The sequence below is a fragment of the Hyaena hyaena genome, unplaced genomic scaffold (assembly GCF_003009895.1).
Source record: "Hyaena hyaena isolate Hyena2069 unplaced genomic scaffold, ASM300989v1 scaffold_144, whole genome shotgun sequence".
NCBI classification, from domain to species: Eukaryota; Metazoa; Chordata; class Mammalia; order Carnivora; family Hyaenidae; genus Hyaena; species Hyaena hyaena.
The window spans coordinates 2157032-2180632 of NW_024080776.1; the positions used below are offsets into that span (position 1 = coordinate 2157032).

The 23601-nt window shown below is 44.9% G+C and overlaps 1 protein-coding gene across 2 annotated transcripts in view; it reads left to right on the forward strand.

Moving 5' to 3' along the window:
• ST3GAL3 (ST3 beta-galactoside alpha-2,3-sialyltransferase 3) overlaps nucleotides 1–23601 on the forward strand; it is a 197381-nt gene that overhangs the window by 81951 nt on the left and 91829 nt on the right. The window contains exons 3-4 of one of the 2 annotated variants that reach the window (XM_039238715.1): nucleotides 2689–2736; nucleotides 21617–21659. In XM_039238715.1, coding sequence (XP_039094646.1) covers nucleotides 2689–2736; nucleotides 21617–21659 — 91 coding nt within the window. The remainder of the gene's footprint in view (nucleotides 1–2688; nucleotides 2737–21616; nucleotides 21660–23601) is intronic. The other variant, XM_039238716.1, reaches the window with a different exon arrangement.

Sequence of the window (23601 nt, forward strand, 5' to 3'; positions counted from 1 at the left end):
GACAGTACAGAGTGTCTGCCTCTGGACCCTTATCAAAAACCATATGTACCAGCTCTGTGCCCCCTTGTCCTTTGTAAACACATGGTAAAGACGTGGTATTTATGAAGGATCTGTGACCCATTTATTTCTCTAGGCTCTGTTACTCAGCAAATGTGTAAATTTTTGCTTTAATAGAGAGAGAGAGAGAGAGAGAGAGAGAGAGAGAGAGAGAGTGAGTCCCATGCAGGCTCCATGCTCAGCGTGGAGCCCGACATGGGGCTTGATCCCACAACCCTGGGATCGTGACCTGAGCTGAAATTAAGAGTTGGACACCCAACCGACCGAGCCACCGAGGTGCCCTTCAGCAAATGGTCACTGCCAGGTGTTCTGGTAATGTAGCAGGGAACAAAGCAGGTACAGTAGCTGCCTTTATGAGCCGATAGTCCAGCAGTGGGGACACATGTTACTTACAGTTATGATAACGATTTATCATGTGTTGCGTTTCCTTGTGCAATAAGAGAAAATGACGTCAACCTGAGGTCAGAAGGATACTGCTGGGGTGGGCGTGTGACTATAGACCCTAGTCCTATATGCATCCAGCTGGCTTTCCTTGGTGGTGAGTGAGCCTTTTGAATATGAGCCCTTTTGAGTCTGGGGTTTGTGGGGTAATCTTGGGCCTTATCTCAGTGTTCCTTATAATAGATTTTGTTGAATTATACATTGGCTTTATTCCATCATTTTGTATGAGCTCGTGTTATAAGAAATAGCCATGGAAGCTTCACGCTTACTTATTACAGACCTGTTGTAGAAGTTACAGCCTCCAATATCACATATGGCCCCTCTTTTATAATCAGGACCCACAAGAGAAATTTCTTCCTGATGACTGTTTCGGATTTGCTTTTATATTTTGGTCTTTCAGTCACCCTAAAACACCCTGCAGCATCGTGCTTCAGGTCTCCAGAGGGTGTTCTCTCTGCCTGGAATGCCACATCCCATTCTGGTGGGGCTTAACCCTTACTTGGACCTAGCTGTTACTCCAAGTGTCCCTTCAGGGAGGATTTCCCTAGCCAGCACCCAGTCCCCTTCCAAATTCGGTCTGATTCTTTTTTTAATATGGTTTATTGTCAGGTTGGTTTCCATATAACACCCAGCGCTCATCCCAACAAGTGCTCTCCTTCATGCCCATCACCCATCTTCCCTTCTCCCCCACCCCTATCAACCCTCAGTTCTCAGTATGTAAGTGTCTCTTGTGGTTTGCTTACCTCCCTCTCCTTAACTGTTTTTTCCCCTTCCCCTCCCTATGGCCCTCTGTTAAGCTTCTCCTGTTCTACATATGAGTGAAAACATATGATATCTGTCCTTCTCTGCCTGACTTATTTTCCTCAGCATAACACCCTCGAGTTCCATCCATGTTGCTACACATGGCCAGATTTCATTCTTTCTCATTGCCATGTAGTATTCCATCGTATAGATAAACCACATCTTCTTGATCCATTCGTCAGTTGATGGACACTTAGGCTCTTTCCATGTTTTGGCTATTGTGGAGAGTGCTGCTGTGAACACTGGGGTACATGTGCTCCTATGCATCAGCATTTCTGTATCCCTTGGGTAAATTCCTAGCAGTGCTGTTGCTGGGTCATAGGGGAGTTCTATTGTTAATTTTTTGAGCAACCTCCACACTGTTTTCCAGAGGGGCTGCACCAGTTTACATTCCCACCAGCAGTGTAGGAGGGTGCCCGTTTCTCCACATCCTCACCAGCATCTAGAGTCTCCTGATTTGTTCATTTTAGCCACTCTGACAACTCAGTCTGGTTCTTAATAGAGATGTTCAAAGCACTCTTTTTCACTCAGGCAGTTTTTTGTCAGATGATTTGTTGTTTAGTAACTTGTTGTTGCTGTTGTTGTCATCTCTTAGACTGATGGCAGGAGAGCCGTGAGAGCAGAGACCACGCCTTTTTGTTTGTGGCTGTATCTCAAAGTCATAGCATAGTGTCGTGCTTAATAAATATTTGCTGACCAGTCGAATGAATGGACACACTGTGGGTACTAAATCTTGTGACTGTTCATTTTATCCTTTCCTTTGGCAGTTTGGGAGCTCAGGCCCTCTTGATTCCCCCTGTGGCATACGTACCAGTTCCTCATGGCATGCATTTTGTGCACTAACATTCCTTGGACCGTGTAATATTTTTCCTCTCCTGACTTCTTCATTTTTAAAAAATTCCAGCATGTCCTGTAAATTCCTGTAGGCTACTCTAAGCCCTTCTGGGGACGAAATAACAAACAATTGGGTACATGAGTAGGAAAAGAAAGGGAGAAGTCAAAGGGAAATGTTAGTGCCTTTAACCAGCTGCAGGAGAGTTTTCTTTTGCATTGTTTTAATTTTATTTTCATTGTAGGAAGGGGGAAAAAGTGTTTGTCCTCTAATTTGGCAGGAAATGCCTCTGAAGAATTTGGGGACTGTCTCTGCCCTGAGACGTCCCTCCCAGTGGCAGGAAGCTAGGGGGCTGAGCTCAGCAGGGCCTCCTGGCCCGGTGGTCAGGTGGTCGGGTGGGCATGGGTCTGTGAAGGCTGTCCACGCAGCTGAGTTCCAATCCAGTTGACTTTCCCTTGTGGGGGAGGGTTTGGGCAGAGTCACTGGGCGCTTGTTGTGTTTTTTTTTTTTTAATCCTAGCAAGGAGAAAGAAATGAACTTGTCCTCTTGTGTTGCAGATTCAGTGGTTCTTTCCTTTGACTCCGCTGGACAAACACTAGGCTCAGGTACCAATCCCTCCCCCGCTATCCTTTCTGCACTCAGCACTTGGGCCGCATTTGGAGTGGAGCCTGGTGAAGTGGTGGTGGGGGTGGGGGTCTCTGGGGAGGGTGGTGGGGTATCATAGCATTGTGGGAAAGTCTTACGAAGCTTTTCTGGGGACTCGTGGTCCAGGAAGTGAGATGCAGCATCCAGAAGACCCTGCCAGTTGCTTAAAAAGTTTGCAGTAGATGCTCCTTCCTCATTCAAATCTATCCGGGTCCCTAGAAAAGGAATCTGTTTTCTGAGCACAGATTGTGGCCTAGAGGGCGGGGCAGAGGGCATCACGAGGCGCCACGCTCTGGGTACGTTGGAGTAGGTCATTATCAGGCTCTCCAGGACTGAGGAGAGTGTCCCAGCTTCCTGACAACATACGCTGTTGCATGTTTGCATGCATATCCCACGTACTCCAATACACACCTCCTCCGGGGTGTGCGCTTTACTATGCGCTTGTGCCAACTCACGTGCGGGCAAACATACTGCCTCTATTCCCCGTGTTGACGTTGGAGACATGCAGATGGACATACAAATCACCTTTGACACCAATTCACTCGGGCTCAGTGGAGCTTGGCAGTGAGCAGAAAGAGACGTCACTTTGATTCTTCATCTTGGCTGACATCACGTTCATATGGGAGCCCCAGGACTACTTTCCTTTGTGAGAAGAGCCTCTCTGGGCATCATGCCTGCATGTGTAGTTGGAGACAGTGGGTGCTGCCTGCGAAGCACGGGGAGACTTGGCTGGCCTGCTGAGGGCAGTTAATTTAATCCGTTTAGCTGTCCTTGAATGCAGCCAATTGGAGTTTCACAGAGCAGCCCTGAGGCTCCAGGAGCTGTGGCAATGTGGGCAACGGGGAGGTGAGTTCAGAGACTATAATCACAGCTACCACTGCTTACTAAGGGTCTACTATGTGCCAACACTGTGGTAGGTGCTTTTTACACATGTGCGAGGTGGATGGTGTATCTTCGATTACAGAGAAAAGAAACTAATGCTCCCAAAGATAAAGTAACCTGTCCGGGGCCACTCATACCTGTCCACCTCTAGAGCTCACACTCTCTCCCTTGTTATCTTGATGTCATAAACCTTGTATGCTTGAGATACACTCCACTCAAATGCTGAGAAAAGAGAGATCGCTTTAAGATAGAGTGGACAGAGAGTTCTTAAATAGACACAAAAGTTGTATCTGCTGCTCTAGGAAAAGACTGATCACTTTTATTATACTAAAGTTAAGAACTTCTCATTAACCTAGAAATCACCATTAAGAGAATGAAAAGGCGATCCACAGTGAAAAATGATATTTCTAACATGAACAGCCAACCAAGGGCGTGTATCCAGAATAGAGTTAGAGAAATCAGCAGGAGTAAAGAAACAATTCAGTATCGAAACAAGCAAAAAGCCTGAATAAGCACTCCACAAAAGAGGAAATCCAAATGGCCGATAAACTTATGAAAAGGTGTTTGATCACATTGCTACCTAGGAAAAGGCAAATCAGGATTACCTTGAGATACCACTGCACATCTACCAAAATGGCAAAACTTGAAAATCTCGCTATTCAAGTACTGGTGAGGATGTGGTACAGTGGGAACTCTGAGTCTTCTCTGGTCAGAGGGTAAGTTGGTCACAACCCCTTTAGTAACGACTATGTAGTATCTAGCACAATTTGAATATACATATACCTCATGAGCTGGCGCTTCTCCTCATAGCTGTATTCCCTACAGAAATGGATGCTTCTATATGGACCAGAATATATGTACAAGATACATGTACAAGACTCTCTCATTGGATGCAGCTAAAGGTCTGGACAGGTACATTTAGCAGCTATTTGAGGACTCTGAAAAATAAATAATAGCAGAACTATTGGAGGAAGAGATCAGAATTAAAAGTACTACCACACTTGCAGTGAATTTCTCATTTTTCCCTCTGGTACCCCATGCAAGGCCCCAAACCCAGCATTCCCTTCAGGGCACAGCCAGAGAGAATTCTAGAAGACCTCTAGCTATGGCTCTGGGGCTGGAAAGGAGTTCTGAGGCTCAGACAGAGGGGGAAATCCCAAGGGTTGGGATTCCCTTGGGATTCCTTCCTTCTCCCTCGTGCCTTCGACCCCAGGCAGCCCCACGGTAGTGGTGGTGCTACTGCCTATGGCAGCAGGGGGGTCGCCGAGCACCTAAAACTGAAAAAGGGAAACCTCCCTCTCTGATCAGAGGAGCTGTAATCCCAGGATAGTTGGGAGTGTGGGGGATCTGTTGCTTTTTTTCCTCTGCCTTCCTGCTGGTTGGCCCCAGATCTGGGTACAGTTCAGGAAATGTGAGGCAGAATGCGGTAACTAAGATCTCAGCTTTCTGGACAGAGGACCGAGAAGGGGAGGCCCAATAAACTGGAAAGCACCAGGAGAGAACAGGGAAGAACTCAGGAAAGTAACCCCAAAAAGTTGTTTATGAGCAACTAACCCCTGAGCTGTGCCCACACGTATCTGATTCTAACCAACATACCAAAGACTTTGAGAACTGATCCAAGGGATAGACCACTGACTGAGTCCTAGACTGGACACTGGGTGGCGCCCACAGAGGACACACCTGAGGAGGCTTTGGAAATGGAACTGGCATTGAAACCATAACCCACAGAACTTGCCACCTAAATCCAACCTCGTTGAGAGTCTGGTAAAACAAAAATGTCTACATTCTCCACTGGATCTAAACAAGACCTAAAGTTTCATAACCTCGTATTCAAAATATCCAGGATAGAATCCAGAATTAATCATCATGTGAAGGACCAGGAATATCTCAACACAGATGTTGGAATAACCTGACACTTCCTTTAAAGCAGCTGTTATAAAAATGCTCCCCAAAATGAAGGCAAATGGTATTGATGCATAAAAGAAATTCTTAGCCCCCCCCCCGAAAGGAAATAAAATAGAACCCAATGGAGATATAAGGGGAAAAAATACAATAATTGACATTTTAAAAACTGAGTGGACTCAATAACAAAATGGAGATGAAGAAGAAAGAATTAATGACCTTGAAAGGAAAGCAGTAGAAGTTACCCAGTATGAACAATAAGAAAGAGTTAAAAAGTTGAGCAGAGCCTCAGTGGCTTGTTGGACAATACCAGAGAGTTTATCACCTGTCCTTGGAGTCCCAGAAGAAGAAAGTGTAGTGCAGAAGAGATAGTCAAAGAAATAATGGCTAAAACTCCCCAGATTTGGTGCCCACCTGGGATTTATCCTAGAAATGGAAGGCTGAGTCAGCATTCAAAAGTCACTCAATGTAGTCCACCATATTCACTCTCTAAAGAAGGGGAACTGCATGGTCATGTCTATTGGTGAAGAAAAAGCATCTGACAAAGATTCAGCATTTATCAATTTGTGACAAAAACTCTCAGCATGCTTAGAAGGGAACTTCTTCAACCGGATGTAGGGACATCTCCAAAGAGCCTACGGCAAACATCGTGCTTCCTGGTAAAAAACTATTATCGCCCGGAGATCAGGAGCCACTCCTGAAAGTCCTAGCCAGTGTGGCAAGGCAGGAAAAAGAGACAAGAATATAGATTGGAAAGGAAGGAATAAAACTGGCTCTCTTCATAGGTGATGTGATTGCCTACATAGAGAATCTCAAGGAATCTACAAAAAAACTCCTAGAACTAATAATTGAGTTTAGCAAGATGATAAGATAAAGATCAAAACAGAAAAAAATTATATTTCTATATGTTAGCAATGAATAATTGAAAGTAAAAAATTAGGGGCACATGGGTGACTTAGTGTATTGAGCATCTGACTCTAGATTTTGGCTCAGGTCATGAGCCGGGGGATAGAGCCCTGTGTTGGGCTTTGTGCTGAGTGTGGAGCCTACATAAGATTTTATCCCCCCCCCCCCCCCCCCCGCACTTATATGCATCCACTCTCAAATAAAAGTAAAAATATATAAATAAAAAATAAAAAATATTAGCAGTAGCTCTCCCCCCCAAACCAATATATATATAAATCTAATGGAATGTGTGTGGGATCTGTGTGCTCACAGCTGTTCCTCTCCCATTTTTTCGTCTCCATCTGCCCAAGTGTTCAAGCCACAGACCTGGAAACCACTTTGGTTGTTGCCCCTCCTCTCCCTTGCTCACTTTTTCTGTCTTCACGATATGTCCTTGTCCAGCTTTTTTCAGCAGCTCTGTCCAAGGTACCATCTTCTCTACCCTGGATAAGGAAACATCTACTGGTCTCTCTGTTCATCTGTTGCTTCCTGCTAGTTCATTCTCCACATTGTAGCCAGAGAGGTCTTTTAAAATGTACGTCAGATCATATCTTGTTCGCATCGAAAACTCTCCATTGACTTCATGGACTTAAAATAAAACTCAAACTCCATGACCTATAGGGTCTGACTTGCTAGCTCTTACTCAAGAAAATTCTTACTTGAATTTTCTCGATGCTTAGTCCATTTTGTCCCTCTCTGCCCTCGAGCCATATTGGCATTCCTGCTAGTCCATGAATATGCCAGGCCCCTTCCTCCTCCAGGGCCTTTGTCTCCTCTACCTAGAATGCTCTACTTCTGCTTCACGTGACTGTCCAAGGTCTGTGTTCAAATGGCATCTCTGCAGAAAGGCCTTCCTGGACCACTGCATCTAAAGTAGTTTACTCTCTTGACACCCAGTCCTTCTCTAAGAGACTTTGTCTTTATTTCTTCTTAGCACTCATCCTTCCTTCAAATTTTCTGCTATTTATTACTTGCATACTGTCAGTCTACCCCAGTAGAATTTGGCCAGAGACCTTGCCTGTCTTGTTTATCACTGTGTATCCTTGGTACTTAGAACAGTACCTGGCACATAATAGGTGCTCAGCAAATATTTGTTGAATGAAACATAGAAAAATAGAAACCGTAATGTCCATCACGCAACACATACTTAAGGATTACATAAACAGTGGCATATCCATGTGGTGAAATACTATGCGGCCATTAAAAATGACATAGTTTTATTTTTATTGACACAGAAGATGTTGAGGATATTGTTGAGTGAACAAAACAGGAACAAAGAGCATGTGTGTTGAGGCCATGTGTAAGTAAAATTATATATGCTTGTTCACACATGTATTTATGGAAAGAGAGATTTCTGAGAAGATTTCACCAAAACGTTTACAGCAATTAACTTTAGAAAATGGGAATTTCAAATGGTGCTTATTTCATTCCTTAAAAATCCAAATGTAGGGGCACCTGGGTGGCTTGGTTGGTTGGGCATCCGACTTCGGCTCAGGTCATGATCTCACGGTTTGTAGGTTCAAGCCCTGCATCGGGCTCTGTGCTGACAGCTCTGCTTCAGAGTCTATATCTCTTCTCTCTCTCTGCCCCTCCTCCACTTGTGCGCTCACTCTCTTTCTCTCTCTCTCTCTCAAAAATAAATAAACTAAACTAAACTAAAATAAAATAAAAATCCAAATGTAAAAACTTATATGGTAAGCATGTGTTAATCCTACAACTGGGAAAAAATAAAATTATTTTTGTTTGGAGAGAAGGATTCTGTCTTATTTTATATAATAATTGCTTGGTGATTATTTGTACTTCTGTACCCTCCTAGGTGGTAAGCTCCAGGAAGGTTAAGATACAGACTGCATAGTGTGAGCCATTTTTTTTCTCTTTCCTGCCCCAGCTACTCTTTTGACATGTTTTCCACCAAAATTCTCCTGCAGCCTCACGAGAGCTGCCCTGGCATGGTCTGGACATGCTTGCTATCAGGAATAGAATTGAATTCACTGCATGCCCTGCTCTGGACACTGGACATTGCTCTTTCCCCAGGACAGAGGGGAAATGGGTATGTGCCCCCTTCGCCTACACTGGCTGGCTGGTGCTTCTAGCTTCCAGGGGAGGTTCCAATTTCTGTTGGCCCCAGGTGCATCACAGCTGTGCTGTGCTCAGAGGGAGGTGGCGCCTAGTCACAGGGGACCAGGATTCATCAGGAGCTTCTGGGGAGCCCCTCTCTGCCCCCACGCGGATGTGCACCCATTTAAGATTGGATTTCAGTGTGTGAACTTCTAAGTTATTTTGCTGGGTCGCTTAATTTAGTCTAGGTCAGTGAATTTTTCTGTTTATTTTATGATAACTGCTTTTCCTATTTTAGTTTGTCTTTGATGAATTGATCCTCCGTTTTGATTTATTTCCCTGACTTGAGATGGTGTGGGAGCCATTCGTGTTTTGGCCAGCCCCTCTCGGCCGAAGTGAACTCCCATGACTCACGTGGAGGCAGCAGCAGTTACTTAATGAACATCTGTTTTGTGCAGAGCATAGGGACAAGCTGGTGGGAATTTGTGGTGGCTCCTTAGAATGAAAAAAGAAAGTGGGTCACTGGAGACCAAAAATGCCAGCAGCACAGCTGCCTTTCGACATGCACCCGGGTTCCCAAAAATTCCATTCTGGGGCTCAGTGGCCTGCTGATGAGGCTGGAGTAGGATACTTGGCTTGGGAAACTGTCAGGAAGGTCTCCATCCTAGAGTAGGATCTCGCGGTGTCATGCAGTACTCCCAGCTGTGAGAACAGAGCTGCAGAGTGCTACTAATTTGTTTACCATACTGAGATCAACAGGAGGGCATTGTGAAAGCATTCATAACTTTCTTTAAAAAAATCAAAGTTTATTTATTTTGGGAGAGAGAGCAGGGGCAGAGAGTGAGGGAGAGAGAGAACCCCAGGGAGAACCCCAGGCAGGCCCTAGATGTCAGTGCAGAGCCTGACATGGGGCTCGGTCTCACGAACCATGAGATCATGACCTGAGCCGAGATCAAGAGTCAGGTGCTTAACTGCCTGAGCCCCCCAGACGCCCCAAGCAATCATAATTTTCTTTTCAGAATTATGAACAAAGTGAAATACAAAGTATTATGGAATATATTAAATGTTGAGTTGCTATAAAGTAAGTATTTTAGTCGGATGCTTAACCAACTGAGCCACCCAGGCACCCCTTCCGAAAATTTTTAAAGTTTATTTATTTGTTTTTAGAGAGAGAGGGAGGGGCAGAGAGAGGGGGAGAGAGAACCCCAAGCAGGCTCTGCACCATCAGCACAGAGCCCAGTGAGGGACTAGAACTTACAAACCATGAGATCGTGACCTGAGCTGAAACCAAGAGTCAGACACGCCTAGCCGACTGAGCCACGCAGGTGCCCTAACATTTTCAAATTTTTAAGTAAAAAGCTTGAGCTTGTTTCAGTGTTCATAAATTTTTATATCAGGTTTAAGCCTCAGAAGTGGTCAGTTTTCATAAATGTTCCATATATGCTTGGAAAGAATGTGCGTTCTCCACTCATTGGGTGTAAGGTACTTTGTATATCAGTTCAAATGTACTAATTGTTCTGTTCAAATCTTTTGAATTCTCACTGATTCAGAGAGCCTGGTTTTTCAGTGGGTGTGTTTACCATTATGATGATAGGAGACTTGTATATTTCTCCTTGTAACTTTGTGAATTTGGCCTTTTAGAGAGAGAGGTTTCATCACTAGGTATGTACCCACTTGAGTACATAGTCCTCTTTTGTTTATGTCCAGTTTCTGAACCTTCTAGGAGTTTAGGTGAGCTCAGAACACTGCCCTAGTCCTTTGGAATGGAAATGGAAGAGTTAATGGCTAGTTTCAGGGACCTTGGGCATCTGAAAAAGCACCGTGTGCATTCATAGGTCTGACCTGGTACAGGTGCAGGAAGAGAAGAGCAGAGATTTGCATTATCCATGCCACTTCCCACCTGGAGCCAGGCAAAGGACACATGTGCTCCTCGGCCAGGGGTTTTTTAATAATGAGGTTTGCAGCCTGGCAAAGGCAGGAAGCCCAAACCACCAGACTAAACATCTCTCCCTCACTGCATTGCCGTGGGCTTGCTGCCTCGACACCTGAGGAGGGAGTACCTTCAGGTGCCAGGGGTGCTGTATATGCACATCACCCTACATTGTGCCTGGTTGACTGGCGAGTCCCAGACTCTTCTGTACTTACAACAGACTTGGGATTAGTGGACTCTCAGTGAGACCCAGGCTTTACTGCCAACTTCCCCAGACGTGAATGGACGCCAAAGAGCTGGTACACTCAAACTGGCATTTCCATTGTGCAAGCTGAATTCACGTGCAGCTTCGACAACACATTTGTAAACAGTGAGATGCTCTGGGGTCTGCAGCCTTGCCCAAACCCGACAGTAGGAGCTCTGCTCCTGTGTCCCAGAACATTATGCCTCTGCCTTCCTGATTGCGTTCTCTAGTTTACATTTCCTGAAGACTAGACGTAAGCGTCCCTGCCAGTCCCAGAACTCTTGTGAGGAGCTGGGCCCCTGCCAGTCCCAGAACTCTGTGAGGAGCTGGGCACAGACGGACCACCAGTACCAGCTTACAGATATGAGAGTGGGGTGCCTGTTGGGCAAAATCCCCAGCTGCTCTGGAAACGGGGTGGTCACTCAGGAACCTCAGGAAGTCTTTGTGGAGGAAGTTAAGTTTTAGGCTTCTGTAAATGATGGGAGGGAATTAACCTTGGCAAGTGTGGGGGCCTCAAAAGAGAACCCCAGAGTAAAAACCAGAAACGGAAATGGGGGAGGAGTTCCCCCAGAAGAGCCAGGGTAGGCTCTGCATAGGCAGGTGACCGTGATGCAGTCATCTGTAGGGCTGGGAGCAGAATTGGCCAGAGCACTGGAAAAGGTGGTGGGCTAGTGACAGATGAAGCCACCGATGCCACCATTGTTATGCTCTTAATGTTGCCCCCTTACATCAAGGGGTGGAGGAAGACAGAGAATCCAGGTCTTGAGGCTGCTATTAGGCTCACTTGGTCAGTCGGTCACCCCATTCATTCTTCCATTTGCTTATTAGCACACTTGCAGAATACCAGCCTCTCTGCCAGACCCTATACAAGGGGCCAGAGATACAGATACATACAGTTAGGATTGTTTAATTGCAAGCAACAGAAATCGAACCTGGCTAGCTTAAAGGAAAAAGGAATTTACTGGAAGCACACGGGTACCCATAGAATAAAATTAAACGTCAAACAGCTGGCCCTCAGAAAGGACACAAAGGACAGTGCCAGGAATCTAGATTGCAACAAACGGTCCGTCTCTTCAGCATCCTGTTTGTCTCCCTGGTGTCACTTCGCTTAAGAGAGAAGGGTCCAGCTAACCTAGCTGTTGTCAAGTGCCTCTACTCTGGACAGGCAAATCCTGTTGACAGACTCACCACTCGCTGGCTGTAGAGGAAGGGCAGTTCCTTAAAAGAAATTCAAGGGGCTTGTTTCCAAAGGTGGACAAAAGTGCTGTGAAGACAGATAATTGTTGATGCTCTACTGTTGTGTTCAAGAAGCATGTAAGAGCGGGCACATCCAAGGCAGGAGGGTCAACGAATCCTCTTCTGAAAGAGAGTACGTTTGAACTATGGTCTAGAGAATAAGCAGGAATTAACACAAGAAAAGAGATGAGGGCACATTTCAGGCAGCAAAAAACTGCTTCTGTGAAAGAGTCCTATGTCGAGGGAGCTCACGGCTTATTCAGGGAACTGAGGAAAACCTGGGATGGCCTGAGCAGAAGGCACAGGGGCCAAGATAGTACAAGGTGGAGATGGAAAGGTAGCTCAAAGCCAGTCCCTGAAGGGTCTTGCTGTACTATGAAAGTACCTGTTAGATTTTGCTTCGGTTGACAACCAAAATCTTGAAGGATGAGTGGGTGTTTGCCAAATCAGCAAGCTGAGGGAGGGCATTACAGAGAGAGGAGATGTGGTCTGCAGTAGCTCTCAGGCATAGAGGCTGCCCACAGAGAAGTGACGGAAGGTGAGGCCGGGGAGACAGGTGCAGACAGAATGAGAGGGGGCTGCGTGGTCCAAGCAACAGTGCAGATGCAGCAAAAGCAGGGACTGTGGTGTAGGGAGCAGAATCTGTATTTAAAAATGAGAGAGGGTACAACAAACACGTCCATCTTGGAGGACTGAATGGTAATGGCATTAGCAAACAAACAAACAAAAAACGGGGCTGGGGGAGACGGTGCAGATAAATCTGATTTGCGTCATTTTGAGTTTGAGGTGACTGTGGGTCATTTAGGAGCGATGCGTAGGAAATAACCAATGAGGAAAGGGGTTGGGAATAATGTCTAAAAAATCTTTTTTTTTTTTTTTAATATTTTTTATTTATTTCTAGGAGAGAGAGAGAGAGAGAGACAGTGTGAGCAGGGGAGGGTCAGAGAGAGAGGGAGACACAGACTCCAAAACAGGCTCCAGGCTCTGAGCTGCCAGTCAGCACAGAGCCCGACGCAGGGCCCGAACCCACCAACTGCGAGATCATGACCTAAGCAAAAGTCAGACGCTTAACCGACTAAGCCACCCAGGCGCCCCTAAAAACTCTTTTTAATGTTTATTTGAGAGAGAGAGAGAGAGAGCATGAGCAGGGGAGGGTCAGAGAGAGAGGGAGACACAGAATCCGAAGCAGGACCCAAGTTCCAAACTGTTGGCACAGAGCCCGACGCAGGGCTCAAACCCACAGACTGAGAGATCATGACCTGAGCCAAACTTGAATGCTTAAGTGACTGAGCCACCCAGGCGCCCCGGGAATAATGTTTTAAGTGAAAGGAAAAGCATATACAAAGGGCTGGAGATTGTAAAGATACTTTGGAGGAAAATAAAATAGTTCAGTCTGGCCAGAGCATAGAGTTAGACGAGGGCAGAGTGGCAGTAATGTGGGGACTCCAGAAGGAAAGCTGGAATGGTCATGGTCACTGTGGGTGAAGGACCTTATGAATCAAGAGACCATGATTCATTCTTAGAACAGTAGAAGCTGTTCAGAGGTTTTAAGCAGAGTTATGACATAACCGTATTTGTCCTGTAGAAAGATAGCTCTGATCACATCAGGAAGACTGTTAAAGAGGGACAAGACGGGAGTCAGGAAACCTAGCAGTAATCGAGATGAAAGGTAAAGCTGGCTTCTTAGTCAGGGAACAAAAATGAACAAAAGTGAGTGAGTTTGAGATCCAGTTAGAAGAGGAAATTAAAAAGATATGGTAATTCAGGCACCCCAATGTTTATAACAATATTATCCACCATAGCCAAATTATGGAAAAAGCCCAAGTGTCTATCAATTGATGGATGGAAAAAGAAGATATGGTATATATATACAATGAAATGTTAGCCATAAAAAGAATGGAATCTTGCCACTTACAAGGGCACGGATGGAGCTAGAGAGTGTTACGGTAAGCGAAATAAGAGAAAGACAAATACCATATGATTTTACTTATATGTGGAATTTAAGAAACAATTTAAGAAACAAAACAAATGAGCAAAAGGGGAAAAAAAGAGAGAGAGGCAAACCAAAAAACAGACTCTTAACTATACAGAACAAACTGATGGTTACCAGAGGAGAGGTGAGTGGGGGGATGGATTAACTAGGTGTTAGGGATTAAGGAGGGCACTTGTGCTGAGCACTGGGTGATGCATGGACGTATTGAATCACTATATTGTGCACATGAAGCTAATATTACACTGTATGTTAACTGACTGAAATCTAAATAGAAACTTTTAAAAAAACAGACATGGTAATTAAATAAGAAGGAAGCAGGAATCAAGTAATTCTCTCAGGTTTCAAGCTTGGGCGGCTGGCTGAATAGTGGTACCATTCATTAAGGTAGGGAATACAGGAGGGGAACCGGGCTCTTCACGTATGTGAGTTCTGTGAACGTGAACTCTGTGTGGGGCAGCCTGAGTTTCAGGTGTCTGTAGGAGGAGGAAATGCTAGCCAACAGCTGAGTATATAAGTCTGGGACTCAGGAGAGGGGTTGGGCAGGAATGAGAAGTTGGATTTGGGTGCAATGGAAGGATCGTTGGGCAGGCTAACCTGAATGGTTGAGTGGGGTGAAGTCTACCCTGGATAAGGAAAAAGCAAAGAGAGGAAACAACAATAAAAACCAAAGACAAAATGTATGAAAAAATTTTTTTTCTAACATTGAACAGTAGGTAGCACATGACACTAATCTCTGAAAGAAGAGGAGTAAATGAGCTTAGTCCTATAATTGCCCAAGCTAACAGCCCGGACAAAGTCTCCAGACCCCAGCACAGGGAAGAAGAACCCAAACAGAACACTAAAGTCTTCCTAAGAGAAAACAGATTTGAGAATTTGAGAGGAAGGCAGCCAGAACTCATAAATACCAGAGAGGAGAGAGCTGCACACAGAGAGCGCTCCAGAGATCTGTCTAGGGTCCCCTTGGCCTCAGCTGGTCAGTGCATGTGTGTGAGAAGGCTCCTGGAAGCAAGGAAGGAGCCACTGGAGGGGTGCCTGGGTGGCTCAGTCGGTTAAGCGTCCGACTTCAGCTCAGGTCATGACCTCACGGTCCGTGAGTTCGAGCCCCACGTCGGACTCTGTGTTGACAGCTCAGAGCCTGAGCCTGCTTCAGATCCTGCGTCTCCCTCTCTCTCTGCCCCTCACCTGTTCACTCTCTCTGCCTCTCAAAATAAAATAAAGACATTTTAAAAAATTTTTTAAAAATAAAAAGAGCCACTGGAGAGGAGCAGGCAGAATAATACCTACAGCTCTCACTGGGAATAATGGGGAAGCATCCAAATACACAGGTGTCCATGGCACATTCAGAAGGGCCTTGCCTTAGTCGTGGGGCAGAGTTAGCAGTGGTGCAAAAGTAGCCCTAGACAAAAGTCCACTTGCCTCTCATCTTAATCCTACGAAGCTTAAAAGCAAACCTTGAAAGGATCCAGATGTTTCCAAGTAATTTAACTGTACCTCAAAAATAAATAAGGAATGCACAGATATCCTGTGCCCAGCAAAGCCAAATTCACATTTGGCTGGCATCCAGTCAAGAGTGACCAGGCTCACCTAAAGCTACTACAGTACGGTATGTTAACTATACTGGAATTAAAATTTAAAAATACATGTGTGTGTGAGAGTGTATACGTGTGTGTGTATACAGAATGACTAGATATTCAGAAAAGCATGAAAATACAACCCATAATGGGAAAAAACAATAGAAATAAGCCTAGTGACAACACAAAAGATAGAATTAGTAGGGAAAGACATTAAAACATATTCCATATCTTCAAGAAGGTAGAAGAAAGCATGAGAATATTAAAGAAAGACATATAAGATACAAAAAAGAAATTTAGAGGTGGAAAAAAATAGCATTTGAGATGAAAACGATACTGAATGGGTAAATAGGCAACTCGACACTGCAGAAGAGAAGAGTAGTCAACTGGAAGATATTTCAATAGGAATTATCTAAAATAAAACACAGCAGGGGTGCCTGGGTGGCTCAGTTGGTTGAGCGTCCGACTTTGGCTCCAGTCATGATCTCGCAGTTTGTGGGTTTGAGCCCTGTGTCAGGCTCTGTGCTGACGGCTCAGAGCCTGGCGCCTGCTTCCGATTCTGTGTCTCCCCTTCTCTTTGCCCCTTCCCAGCTCATGCTCTGTCTCCCTCTGTTTCTCAATAACACATAAATGTTAAGAGACTTAAAAAAATAAAAATAAAATAAAACAGCAAAATTACTGGGGAAGAAAAGTAGCAGAGCATCAGTGAGTGGTGGGGCGTCAAGCAGCCTAATACTTGTGTCACTGGAACTCCCCCAGACAGAGGGGAGGGCAGAAAAATTGTGAAGAAATAATGGCCAGAAAACTTTCAAATTTGATGAAAACCACAGACCCATAATAGATCCAAGAAGCTCAGTGAACCCCAAACACAAGAAAAGTGATGAAAACCACCACAGCACATCAGAAGTACTTCCCACTTGTGTGTGACCACAGGAACTTGGCATTTGCGAGAAAAAGTGGCCTCTCTTTGAGAGTCACAGGAAAAGTGAGGTCGCACATGGCAGAGCCAGGCTTCAAGTCTGCCAGGAGGTTGAGAGAGGTAAGCCAGAGGGCATTATGAGAAAGATGTTAAAAGGAGGTTGGTCAGGGAAGAAAAAACCCACGCAGAATGAGGTTGGGAAGGAAAAAGTCCAAAGCCCATTTTAACAGTGGTCCGTTTAATATCATCCATGGCTGTACCAATTTTCCCTGGGAGACTGAGCTAGTGCTGTGTTTTCCAAAGACTTCCTGCTCTTCCCCAGAGCCTGCATTTGTTCAGGACAGCATATCCCTTCGTCTGGTAAATTCTCCTAACCACATGTGTCATGTGGGAGTCATAATTGTTTTTACAAACCTTGCCTCCTGTCACTGTGATTAGAGCAGGTGTGAGGAACGGATGTACACTAGGCCACTCCTGGCCCTTCCCTGGGAGTTTTGCCATTTTGTGCAGAGAGACTGAGTCTTAGTCCCTTTTCAGAGGCTAAGCTGAAGGTGTGTGTCTGAAAGTTGCTGGCAGCACATTTTCTAACTTAGGAAGGAAGCCGGTCAGGGGAGAGAAATGACTCAGGGAGGCGCGGTGGTGGTCTGGTCACTTTCCGTGGCCTCAGAAACCTGCACCCTGACCCTTTCCACACTGCTTGTGTGAACCGTTGCATTGCCCTTTTTGCCTAAATTAGTACAACTGGTATATTGAACATGCGAGACACATCAGGAGATAATCAAAGCTGGCTTTATTTTGTCTCCCTGTGTCCCCTAAAAATGTTTTTCAGTGTGAGAGGTCCAGAGAATTTTTTGATATCGCAGAGGTAATAAAAATCCCATGGTCACATTGAGTCACCAATTCCAAAATTAGAGTATCTGGCCTTATGTAAGAACTATAGCTTTCAATTCTTTCAGAGCTACAGTGACTTCCCCTCCCTGCATTGAGGGCTTAGTACCAGCAGGGGCCTGACCCTGGGAAGAGGATGTGCCCTGCTTGTCATTTTCCCACTCCTCCCCAGATGCTGGTTGTGATTTCTGACCTCTCTGGAATTGGTGGGCAAAGGGAGAGAGAGAATGTGAGCAGAAAAGACGTAAGATAGTGTCAGCACTGTCTGAGCTGTTGAATGTTTAAAGCAAATGCCTCTGGGTGCTCCGGGAGGCATTTTGGAGACTCCTTCAACTAGGGACCTCTGCTGTAGAGCTCCCCTGAGGTCATGCACTTGCCCAAGCCTTGTCACTCACCCCTGCAGCCCCTGGGACTCTCAGTGTCTGTCCCTGCTGTGTGTGCTGAGGCCCCTGGCTACCCTCTGGACCGTGTTTTGGAAAGGACCTAAAACCCACTCTAGCTCATTTACACATCCTTTTCTTTGACAAATTCTGGAGTGCAGGCCAGTTCCTGCATCCAGCCTATCTTGTGGCCTTTACACTTGTCAGGTAGAAGTCAGGCACCTAGAAGTCCACTGCGTTCTCCATTCTTTAAGGGTCAAAGTTAAGCTTCCCTCACCAGGCATAAGGGAAAGACAAGTACCCATTCTGGCCCTTAAGTGAGACTGTTGCTTTCTCTCTGTTGTTTTAAGTGAGTCTGTTGTTTTCTCTCTTTTGTTAAGAGACAGGAGTGCAAGAGATATTTCATCTTATTCTGTTAATTTAAGGAAAGGTAACTGTGTGAGTCCAACAATGATAAATGGCAACTGACGTCGCCTTTGGGTCACAAAAAATGTAAAATTGAAAATTTACATCTCTGTCTAGAACCTCATGTTAATGTCTAGATACTAGTTAGTTAGTATCATCCCAGAGACTTGACTGAAATACTCTTTTAGCATCCTGTTAGACTAATTCGATTTGGATTTATGACCATCGTGACCAAATAATCCTGGTAGTAGCAATCAACAGAAATTTACTGAGAATGTACTGTGTGCAGCCACAAAAGAGAACTACTTCCAGCCCTCATGGACTGCCAGTCTAGGACAGAGTTTATAGATTGTTAGTTCACTGGCTAAATCCTGCCCGTGGACATATTTTGGCTAATCCTCATAACCTTTAAATTTTTCTTTTTTTCTTTTTTGAGAGAGAGAGAAAGAGAGAACACAAGATGGGGAGAGGTAGAGGGGGAGGGAGAGAGAGTGAGTGAGAGAGAGAGAGAGAGAGAGAGAGAGAGAGAATCTCAAGCAGGCTCCATGCCCAGCACAGAGCCTAATGCAGGGCTTGATCTCATGACTGTGAGATCATGACCTGAACTGAAATCAAGAGTATGACACTTAACCAACTGAGCCACCCAGATGCTCCCTAAATTTTTGTGGAATCTATTGCCAGTAGTTACACATTGAAAATTTTTACCTTAAAAAATCCAGATTCTTGGGGTGCCTGGGTGGCTCAGTCATTTAAGCACCCAACTCTTGAGCTCAGCTCAGGTCTTGATCTCAGGGTCTTGAAAGTTCAAGCTCCACATTGGGCTCCACGCTGGGCATGGAACCTACTTAAGAAGAAAGAAAGAAATGATCCAGATTATTGGTTTTATAAAGTTTATTTATTTTGAGAGACAAAGACAAAGAGACAGTATGAGTTGGAAAGCAGCGGAGAGAGAGTGAGACAGAGAATCTCAAGCACTGAGTGTGCAGAACCTGATGTGGAGCTCAAACCCTTGAAACTGTGAGATCATGACCTGAACTGAAACCAAGAGTTGGATGCTTAACCATCTGAGCCACCCAGGCACCCCAGATCCTTGGCTTAAAAAAAAAAATGAGAAGATGTGGCAGTGCTGGGTCTGCATTGCTGCCTGGCATTGTCCACTGGCACTGATGGAAGCTTCCCCTTGGACAGGGCATGAAGTCTCCAGATGGGCTCCATTCCCTCTTGGCTTTGTGACCCAAAGGCGACGTCAGTTGCCATTTATCATTGTCGGACTCACACAGTTACCTTTCCTTAAATTAACAGAATAAGATGAAATATCTCTTGCACTCCTGTCTCTTAACAAAAGAGAGAAAACAACAGTCCCAGAGAGCTATGAAGGGGATTTCTTTAGACATGCAGCATTCTCATATGTTTAATATGCAATTAGTGTATATATCTGTAAAACAAAACTTAAAATGCCATTGGAAAATAACCCGCAGATATAATCATGGCTACTGTACAAAATTATGTGGTGAAAAAAAATACATTTCAACAGAATTTGTTTTTAATACAACTGAAATCAGTAGTATGAGTTACTCTGGGAAGATATCACATTCCCTCCTTCCTTCACTTGTGTTAGATTCTTGCCTGGCCCTTAACATCTGAGTTTGCAACAAGAGGAAGGCATTCTCTGGAGTCTCTGGAAGGAAACAGCCAAAGTGTGGATTCATTGTATTTCCAAGGAAGTCTTAACTTGGATCTGAGGAGCAGTAGCAGAATAGCTGCCCCACATGGGGAAATAGTTATGGCCACATGGGGAAAGCAACAGGAGTTGGCAAATTAATGAGATTTTCTTTTTTATGGAATGATAAATAGGATTGTTGAAAGAGTGTTAACCTTTGAAACTAACTCTTTTTGCAAATTTTGTTTTCGGTTTATTTTTGAAATTGACACCTTTTTTAAAATTGACTTTTAGAAGTTCCTGATATATTAAGCAAAGTCTCCCATCCATGTATCTCAGTTAGAGCAAAAGCAGAATTACTTTGAGGAAAGGCTTTGACTTTCCTCCTGGGAGGCAAGCCTTCTGTTGAGTTATATGTTCTAGTCGGTATCTTCAATTTTAAGAAGAAGAATTATTCTCTCACTGCAGTTCTGCTGCTTAAGAAAGAGTACAGATTTGGGCCTTAGTTGGCCTTGCAGAATGGCTCTGTGAGATTCTTGTCAATATGGGTACCTTCCTTCTCTTGGCCATCATTACTTATTGAATACTGAGTTCCCCAAAAATCTTGCTGCATGACCTCTGTCATTTAGGTGTTTGGCCTTGGTATTCTGTTCTGTTCTCAGGTTAAGCCAGGCCAACTGAGAACTGCACCCATAGACTGCCTTATTTTGATGTAGTCACACCACACACACACACACACACACACACACACACACACTTTGCAAACATTGACCAAAGTTATAAGAAATAACCTTATAACACTTCCCTCAAGTCGTAGGAACACAAATAGCTGTGGTTCTCCTGGTTTATTTTATTAACACTGTAAATCATTTTATCAGTGCTTTGCATTTAGCTTTAGCTGTGAGAAATCTTGGGGATGATTCTATAATCCTCCTCCAGCCAGCACATAGGACCTTAGGTCATCCAGTTTTGGTATTCTTATATTATTTTTCTTATGCTTATTTCCCCTGTGGTCCCAGATACCAGATTTTTTTTTTTTTTTTTGAGAGAGAGAACAAGCAGGGGAGGGAATATTAAGGAGGCTCCACACTCAACATCGAGCCTGATGCGGAGCTTGGTCTCACGGCCCTGAGATCATGACCTGAGCTGAAATCAAAAAGCAGACACTTAACTGACTGAGCCACCCAGGGACTTCCCCCCAGATACCTTCTTTTTAAAAACTTTTGTACTCCATCCAATTTTATAAAACTGCTTCAACCTCATCTAAGAATGAGGCAACAAAATATTCATGATTTATCATTTGCTGTAAACATCTTACAACTTATTTTTAGATTTCACTTTAAATTTCCTACCCTTTATGTAATCAGACCTGTCAGTCTTTGGGCCTATAGTGAAGAAGCTGGGGTCATTGCCATGGATTTGAGGACCCCTTGGCTGCCACATCTGCACTCCATAGTTAACACGGCTGCTTCGGCAAAAATTATGACTAGAGCTTAGAGGAATCAGAGATTGCTTCTAACCCTGTTATTTCTCTGGGGGTTGAGTTTTGTTGTTTAACTAAATTTCAGTCAAGCACCGCATTTAAACAGGAAGGCAGTTATATACCAGCATAGGACTGGTTGGCCTAGAGGGTCTGGGAAACACCTGGTATTGAAAACAGGTGTTCAGCAAGAGGTCTGAGACTTAAATTTAGTTATGGCTTATGTATTTGAATCTGTTCCTTGAGCAGTTGTCTGTCCCCAAGGTCTGTGTCTGGGGAATGTAATCTGCTAGTGTCAACAGTGGCTTGACTTTAGTAACATTTTCTGCTTTTCTGTTCTTTTTCAGAGTATGATCGGTTGGGTTTCCTCCTGAAGCTGGACTCTAAACTGTGAGTAGAACAAGAAAGCACCTTGACTCTGTGGTAGAGACGTCTGTGAGAACCAGGGTCCATCTTTGAAGGGTCACCTCCTCAGCCCTGCATTTGTTGGGGGGCTCCCTGGGGCCTCTGACACCCCCCCACCCCGCCCCATCAGCAGAATCTTAGAGCACGTTAAAGTCTGCAGGGGCCCAGAGGGCATGGGATTGCAGGTGCAAACATAAGGCCTTAGATCTGGCTGGCACAGGGAACTCCTTCCAGAAGGAGGCACTGCCAGGTTTGATGGACAAGGAGGTCCTGGAAAGGCTTCTGGTGCAGAGTGGAGGCTGGTTGAATTGTAGTAGGAGGCTGTGGCCTCTCAAAGACGCTCTGCAGCCTGGCGCGCAGGGCTTCCTGTGACCAGGCTTCCTCTCCTGCGTTAGCTCCTGTCCCTCTGCCACCAGCAAACCCTCCATTCCCTTCTCCCTTTGCATGTGCTTCTTCTCTGTGCCTGCAAGTCCCTTTCCTTGCTGGTCTCCTGGGAAAACTCAAAGACCACCTCTTCCTTGCACAGAATTCAGGATCTCTTTCCCTCTGCTTCTAGTGAATTTTCTCCTGTCACTGATTATCTCATTGTAGTATAATTAGCTGGGTCATAATTATTAGTTTATTAAGAGCACAGGCTTGGAGCCAGGCCTGGCTTGGTTCGAATCCCAGATCGCCATTTACTCTCTGATTTGGGGCAAGCTACTTAGCCTCTCCGAGCCTTAGTCCATCCGTAAGAGGAGGACACCAATATACCTATACCTCTTAGGGTTATTGTAAGGACTTAATTGAAATGATTAATTCATACGGGCTTTCAAGTACAGAGAATCTAATCCTCTCAGAATCCTGCTCTGTTCTGGCCTTCTTGTTCTTGCTAGCACTGAGCCAGTGCTGGTTTATGTTTGTGAGATCTCAGTAAACACTGACCATGGCTGCGTGGATAGATGCATGGATGATAGGTAGATGACCGTGCACTTGCCCGGTCAGACTGGATGCCTTGAGATTGGACTGTATCCATTCTGTGTGTTCAGACCCAGCATGGCACCTTTCTCGTGGTTGGTACGCAGTAAATGGTTGAAAACCTGCCTGTGGCTCCATTCTGTTATCAGTCATTTTCACAGTCCCGTGTCCCCTGCCGATACCAGACGGACATGGAAGATGGGAATTGTGACTCCTTTCCTCTCTCGCATGAAGCCTTGCCCACAGCTGCTTGTGATGGTGATGGCTGTGCCTACATATAAGACATTGAACCTGGGGCTGTTTGGCTGTCCCCCTGAATTATCTAGCATCTAGACCCTTTCCCTGGCTTCTGGCTTTTTGACTTTCACGCCTCATACTGTGAATTCAGGCGTTGTAATTCTTCCAGCTTTTATACATCACGGAGGCAGCCACGAGGGAAGGATGGTCTGCTCTTTATACCAGGCTAGTAGAGAGATGTCAGCCACACGTTAACATCTGGGGAATGGGGCTCAATTGTGCTAGGAAGCCATAGGCTTCACTCTTAGAAAAGTCTTAATTTAGTGCCCTAGGCAAAAAAAAAAAAAAAAGAAAAAAGAAAAGAGAAAGAAAGAAAGAAATCAAGTATTAGCTAAGCAAATGAAATGCCACCAGAATGGAAGCGATTTAAGTCAGATCACACTGATGAACAAAAGGCATGTTACTTAGGACGTGTTAACCGTGGTATTTAAACTGTCTCCAGCAGCGTAAGAAGGGGAATTAGGAGGATGCTTCTGCCCCGTTGGCCCGACAGTTGGGTGGTTCACGGCAGGCCAGATCCACGAGCCATTCAAGTCAACTTGGTCTTTAGCGTGGGGAATAACTCACAAGTTAAAATATAGCCCTCTTATTGTAAAGACTTTTCCAGTCCTGTGCTATCTTCAAAAGAAAGCACAGATATGTGGAAATGATTTTTACCTGCTTCCAGGGAGAA